Raw genomic sequence first — 7,375 nt, 5'->3', positions numbered from 1 at the left:
ATATATGGATAACCTGGTTTACCTTCAGCTGTCTATAACCTAGATAGCTTCGGTGATTGCCTTCTGAAAGCCTGGAGAACACTCCTGCTCTGTTGAAAGGGCTCAGCTGGCGCTACTGGCCACGTGGCTTGGGCTGGTCACCCTTCCTCAGGGATTGCTCTGTGTACACCAGGTGCTTGAGAAGGACTAGGACACTTGCCATCAGGCATGCAAGGACCAAGGGGAACTAGAACTGCAGAGATGGAAGATGAGGCTGGAATTCATGGAATGTTATAAAATGTTCCATTAAAAAAAAAAAAAACTTTCTGGAAAGAATTGTTGATTTTAACTGCCAGTGTCATTGTCATGTCAGTGTCAACTTGGGTACTACAGCTCTCTTACACAGATTGTTCCTGATCTAAAAGGAACATGGCTGATTCCTGTTTGAGCAGTTGACTTCTAAGTCAGGCTTAGTATCCTGGAGGAATAAGATTTAGCCACAAGTCAGGCTTTTTATTTCCCCACAAGACCCAGTGACCTGGAAGATGTGTCAAGAGTGAGTGTAATCTGAGGTTTGTTGCAGCTGGAGTGTAAAAACTAGAGCAATGGTGCAGTGTTTCCCAGGCAGGCAGTTTTTCTTGGTGATCTAATAACACAGATGCTACAGCCGAGCACTTTCAGATTCTTTCACATACTTTTATTAAGTTGATGTTGCATTCACTGATGAATTCAAGTGTCAAGTCCATTTCACTTTGGAAAAGAGGCTTAAAATGGTACTTTTTTATTAAACATGAATTATACTTCAGAGAAGTATGAACAGGTCTGAACACTGATGTACAAAATCTTGAATGCACTTTCATTGGTTATAAATGGCTTAAGAGAACTTCATGGAAAAGTATACATATGGGGAAATTGCAAATACAATTAAAACATGAAGGAACTTCCAGGCAAAGCAATGTGATTTTATATTTAATTCATTTATAAAAGCCCGTTTCAAAAAGTTACTTCAAGTATTAAACTATAAATGGCAACATTTTCTCTGTGCATAGGATGAGTCCTATCTGTAACATACAAAAAAATGCAAGTGCATCATTATTACAGGTATCTTTTACACATCGTCCCAAACTTAAATACAGCTCATTCCAAGTTTAGGCAGCACAACTAAAAATAACTTTGTGGAAGTAGAACAGCTGGGACATTGTGATTAGTGCAAATGTTGATGACCCTTGCTGGCAAATACAAAAGGAACTGCAGAGATAACCCAGGGATGTTTCATTCATCTAAATTAAAAATGGAACAGACTTGACAGCAGGAATGCTGCCTCTCTCTGGGATAGCTTCATGATTGTAAATCATCATTCAGGAAGATTTAAGTTTCCCACAATAAAGCTGATAACAGGATAAGGGACAGGAGAAATCACAGAGGATCATGCTAAGTGTCTGTAAGTTGTCAGCTAAGCAGTGTAAACAGGAGGGAATCAGCATGTCACTCCCAATGCTTTGGTGACAAAGTAATACAAATTCTTCATTTCTGACACATCTGCTTGCCTGCTGAGCATGAGCTCTCTGTTTCTTAGGACAGGGGATAGGAAGAAAGATGGGAAAGCTCCCAAAACCAAAGAAAGCGATCCTGTAAACATTATCAGACTTCACTACCTTATGGAAACAAATTCAAGTAATGGCTTCAGAAAACAAATGGCCAAACACCAGTTTTAATCCGCATTAAAACAAGCTACTTGTAGCTTCATGACGTTTCATGACAGTTACATAATTAAGAAAAATGTGTATAAAAAGCTCTATATACAAAATAAATTGATAGAAATGAGTGTAACAAATGTGTTCAGTACTAAATCACGTCACGTGCAGCTGCTCTCTTTGGTGACATTTAGGGACAGAAGAGCCTCTGAAGTTGCACGAATCGCTGTTTTTTAGGTACAGCGAAAAGACGTGTTTGTGGGCTAAAAGTAACTGCTGTTGGAGCCTCTCTAAACGCACACCCAAATCCCCCAGTCAGACACAATTTTGGAGGATGTTCTTGGAGAACATACACTATGAAGCTCAAAGCTGTCGTGGTTTTGTTGTTATTTAACTTTTAAATAAAAACCTGGTCAGTCGGTGCTCCAGACCCAGGCAGATTTGGTCAATCTGTGTTGGAACCAGCGCATCTTGGTAAATCTACCAGACATTAATACAGCTGCAAACGCTGCAGTTTTCCTCCTCTTGGGGCTCTGCTTAGCTACAACTGGACCATACTTCAGTTAGATCATGAAGTCTTTGTGTGCATACTCAGTGATACTGAAATTCATCCCAACCCGAAAGATGATTTATAATTAATAAAGAAGAATCACACAAGACCAAAGGAAAGAAACAGTACCTGAAAACCAAGAGTATTCAGCACTCTGGAGAATGGGACCAGTTTATAAGAACAGCATATACCAAAAGTAGCTTGGTACTTGCAAATTCCACACACAAGAGGCAGCTTTAACAAAAATATTACCGTGATTTCTACTGAAATCACTAAAAATAGAAGTGCCAAAACTTCCTCTAAAGTAACCCTGGGATTATTTAAAATGGAGGTTTTTAATCACATCTGACTTGTATCAATACAGTCTCAAAATAATACTGTAGGAAGTCAATTAATGACAGAAACCTCCTCTTCCTGCCCTCCTCCCATAATATGCCTTTGGTAGGCACAGCAATGATGTGTGTGTTGTACACTCTGTGAGTAAATAACAGTAAGAAAAAAACAGTATTGTGTAGTTTTAAGTAATTTCTATTTGTGGATTTTCCTGCCTTATATTCACAGGGACAGGTTTGTTTCAAGACATTTCAGAAAACGAAATCCTCCCCTACATCAGGCTTCTATTCTCACACTGGGAATTTAAAGCCATTTTTAAATTTTTTGAGTGTGTGTAGATTGTTTTTAAAAAGAGAAAAGCACAAAGAAACAAGAAAGCAGTTTCTGATCACAGCTGATGTCAACTATCTTAGAGTAACTACTATGTATGGCTTGTAGTAGTCATTACTTTAATAGATCTAAAAGCGTAGGTATTTTCAAGACTCCCTGATACAGAGTAGGCTAAACCACAAAACCAGCATTTACAATATGGCCCAACACCCTAAACAGTTGTTTTCTCAGGATCCATCCCCCTTTTGATCTCCTGACCATAGGCCAAAAGTACCCCCTGCCTGCAGCCCCTGCCTCTGCTAGCAGGGACACGTATGGCTGCTTGCAGCCCAACAGCCAAAGAACATCCTGCTTCCTCATGGACTTCCTGGCACAGCACAGCCTAGGGAGCACTCAGGACAGAATCCAAAAGCAGAGGATGTCATCCTGGCTGCCTTAGCCATGATACCTCCCCCAAAGCCCAGGCCTGCCAGGAAAACCTAACCCCTCCATCCCACTTGCTGGCATGCCCTTAGAGTTCAGCAGTACAATTCCCTTAAAGAACTTAATTCCTTTAAATCAGTCTGGGGTTTCTCTTAGTCCCCGGTTCCCCACGGGAAAAAACCAAAAGAGGTTGGGGGTAGTGAATGTGGGAGAATCATCTTTCAATCATTTTGCTATGTTTTGTATTTGTCAAAGTGACTTTCAGTAATGCCTGCTTTTACACCAACAGTAACTCTGGCCTCAGGATTATCCTAAACCCATTGCTAACTCTGGCCCCAGGATTATCCTAAAACCACTGCTCTCCTTTTCTCACCTCAAATATGAAGAAAAATCTAGGACAAAATATTCCTGTGATCTGCATAAACATGTCAGAAATGTCAGTTCTTCATGAAAAGCCACAAAAATGTCCATGAGATATACAAAGAAGTGGTTTCAGAAGAGCAGCACTTGTTAGAAAATGCACATGGAGACAGCACAGTCTGTTTACTTGTAGTTTTTCCTGTAGATTCACTATCCTGTGATAGAAATCAAACAAGTTCTCCTGATGTTGGCTTACAGGATGCATACATTCATGGGGGGGGGAATATGAAGCACTTTGGGGAGTGGGTGGGGGAGCAGAGATCATATTGCTGAGTTCAGGGATACTTAGGACATACATTTTGTTTACAGCTCTGCTAGATGATGTCTGTGCATGGATGAGTTATTTCAGCTATAATACATGGATGCAGTAAAAGCCAGATGATATCCCAGGCCCTCCATGACAGTTGCACCAGTGTCTGGGGCTGCAAATTTCGGTATTCAGAACAAGCCATTTGAACATACAGTCTTCCTTCTCTCTTATCTTCCCCAAGAAATTTTGCTGGTGTGATACTGCTGAGAGCTTATGTTAAGATGGGCACTTTTCACTTAACGTTTGAGAAGAAAAAGCTAAACTTTTCAGATCAATATGTAGCAAATGTTTTTGTAAGTTTTGGAATTAGCAAATGCAAAATTTCTTGTACAAAGTTTGAAGAAACATTCTGCAACTTTTATAAAACATGCAAGTTTGGACCATTGCTTCTGTCTCAAGAATATCCAACAGTAAAATCATGTTCATAGGTTCTCAAAGAGTTATTTTTCCAGAAGATTAATATTTAAGAAAAATTTATTATATCCAAAGACAAAAAATACTTATTTTAAACCTTACAGTATACTTGATACCTTAGTATTTCCATCATAAACATATTTAACTCAAGTAGCAATCAGTCTGAGAGACAAACCAAACAGCTTCTTTTGGACTAGATCATCAATTTGACTACTACCTTCAGTCTGTATCAAAAGGGCTCATGTCTATTTGTAATCAGCATCAGCTGAATATCAGAAATCTTACAGACAGAAAAACAGTATTTGTCACTTTTTCCAGGTGCAAAATTCCAGTACCACCCAAAGATGAGTTAGCAGTCTTCTCTGTAGAGAACTGAGGAAAACAACCCCCCATGTTGTTTGCTGTAGGTCTTGAGCTAAGGATGGGATGGACTTGATTCCTCAGACAGGAAACAGATTTCGCCTTTCATGAACAGGTACATTGCTGCACAAAGCCATCAGTCTTTAGCAATTTCAGCATCACTTAAACTGGACCTGAAAGTGGGAGACTAAAGGATGCAATTTTTCAGTGTACTAACACAGATCTATGCTCCAACACTAATCTTCTCTTAAGTACCTGATATTTGTACTTCAGAACCAATAAAACCTCGTGCCTTTATTAAAAAGATAAAACAAAAGTATAAAACAGTATTTATAAACCATCAAGAGTCCCATGGAAAAAGCAGTGCTCTGCCGGTTCTGTTTTCTAGCAACACACAACTGCAATATGATTTTTCTCAGGGGTACTTTACCATTTTGTTGCTGCCTTACACAGAACACAGCAAACAGTAACAGAAAACGTAAGAACTGTTAATTCCTTTTTGGACTGCCTTTTCCTTGTATGCTGACTGACAATTGTTGGAAGGTAATAATCCATGTTTTTTTCAACTAAAACCCAAGTTTTCTTCTTTGAGCTCTGTCCTTGGTATGGTTAAATAAATCAAGTTAAAATCATGAGGAAGCTCAATCCTACAGCAAAAAAGCAACACCCAAGTTAAAGGCTTTTATGTTGTTGGCATTGCATTGCTCCAAAGCACAGCTAGTAGAAGGATCCCTCAGTCCCAAAAGACTTGGAGAGCTGTGATCATGGGGTAGACTGGTTAATAGGAAGAGAGGAGAAGACATCATCCAGTCCCTTCCCCATCACCTGGCATCTGAACTATGTGTAATCCCACTTCAGACTTGCTGACCATGCTCTAGGCTGACCTTTTTTTTTTTTTTTCCTTCCTTTTCCTTTTTTCTTTCCTTCTGTACTCTGGAGACCTGCTGTGGAAGTGACTTCTGCAGTGCCTAAGGTATGAAGTTTGCCTGTGAGGAGGTAAGAGTCTCTGCAATCTACCCCCACCACTGCAGCATAAAAGAAATGCATAGTTCCCACTCTGGACCTTGTGCATCCAAGCAGGGCACTTCCGGATCTGGCCCTTTGGTAGCAGTATATAATTCAGAGTTGCATAAATGCACATTAAGAATCTTAAGGCATCTGTCTTAACTTCCCTGCTCTGCAATAGTGCTTACAAGAATCCATTGTACTGTGCAGAAACTTGAATTTCTTGTCTCTTCCTAAAATGTTCATGTTCCATTTTTTCCTGCTCAACTTCTTCCAAACAAAATTAAGTAATATTCAAAATGTGTTGCAGAAACCTAGTGAAACAAAAGAAGATAATTAATGGAATTATTCAATTAGCTTTGAAGAAACACATCATAGTGCATTACACAAATGCGCCTGGGTAATATGATTTACAGACTTCTGATTAAGGTAAATAGTTAAGGCAACTTCAACTCAGAAATAGCCTTCTGGGAGGTATGGGTTTTTGTTTCACACTTCTTATATTTTAGAAGCTTATCAGTGCTAAGAACATCAATCCATCACCACTAATCTGCACCTAAAGTATCCTGGATCCCTGACTGGCAATTCAATTTTTGAATTAAATTGACAGATGTGAGGACACAAATGGTATTTGCCTAGGTGAAGCTGGGGGACTGGCCTTCTCCTGCAAATCAAGCTCTGTACACTAGAATCAGCCATGACTTTGCTTCTGCTGTGGGTTATGGGCCCAAATTTCAAAAATACAACTATTGGCTTGGTTACAGGGTTTTATGGACGTGCATTGAACAGATCCTGGATCTCACAGCTACTGTACAGTTGCTTAGAAATGCAGGACTAGAATGAACCATCTTGGCCTAAATCGTGATCAAATCCAACGGAACTCAGAATGGTTCAAACACTGGTTCAAACATAACATTACTGAGTTAATTTAAGGTAACACATACCCAAATGCTTTTGCATTAGGTGCAATTATGCAGTTTTATTTATACAGCTTTTAAAACTAGTGTAGTTTGGGCAAGTGTAACACAAGGTACAAATTCTTCCTGTATTAAATCTGGCCTCATTTTAGGAAGAGAGGGAGGACAGAAAAGAAATTAATCTCAAACTATTACCAATTAATTGTCTAGCTTAGAAACAGTCATCTATGCTCCCTCTCTAGGTCAGTGGAAAGAAAGATTAAGACCTTTCTATAATACCCTATCAAAGGCTGCCAGGATGAGCTGCTCTCAGAAACTTCTATTCCGCTCCATGAAGAACAGAAAAGCCTTCGTAACCTATTTAGATCAGATTAGGTCTCATATAACTGGAGGCTGAAAGGAACCCCTTGCTTGGAACATTCTTTTGCACATTTATATAGCATTAAGAAAAGTTGGAAAGGGGAAACTTAACATTGGTGAGTTCTCATGGTTGAGGAGGTTTTTCAGAAGTTGTAACCAATTAGTCTAATCTTGGTTTTGTATGAGTTTACACAGAGCAGTCTGACCAACATGAGCCCAAGCATCACACCATCACCCACAAAGACCTTTTAGAAAGATTTTTTTTCCCTGAAAATAAACC

At 39.4% G+C, this 7,375-nt stretch overlaps 1 protein-coding gene across 3 annotated transcripts in view; it reads right to left on the bottom strand.

The window, feature by feature from the left end:
• Positions 1–29: 29 nt before the first annotated feature.
• ZDHHC20 (zinc finger DHHC-type palmitoyltransferase 20) overlaps positions 30–7,375 on the bottom strand; it is a 32,054-nt gene continuing 24,708 nt past the window's right edge. For 2 of the 3 annotated variants that reach the window (XM_041487246.1, XM_041487247.1), the window contains one exon: positions 30–6,132. Coding sequence is in view for 1 of the 3 variants with exons in the window: in XM_041487247.1 (XP_041343181.1) it covers positions 6,113–6,132 (20 nt within the window). In the remaining 2 variants the exon portion in view is untranslated. The remainder of the gene's footprint in view (positions 6,133–7,375) is intronic. The other variant, XR_005956820.1, reaches the window with a different exon arrangement.

This window comes from Pyrgilauda ruficollis, unplaced genomic scaffold (genome assembly GCF_017590135.1).
Source record: "Pyrgilauda ruficollis isolate IOZ18807 unplaced genomic scaffold, ASM1759013v1 scaffold8, whole genome shotgun sequence".
NCBI lineage: Eukaryota > Metazoa > Chordata > Aves > Passeriformes > Passeridae > Pyrgilauda > Pyrgilauda ruficollis.
Note: the sequence above shows the minus strand (reverse complement) of the source record. Positions and strands in the feature narration are given on the sequence as shown.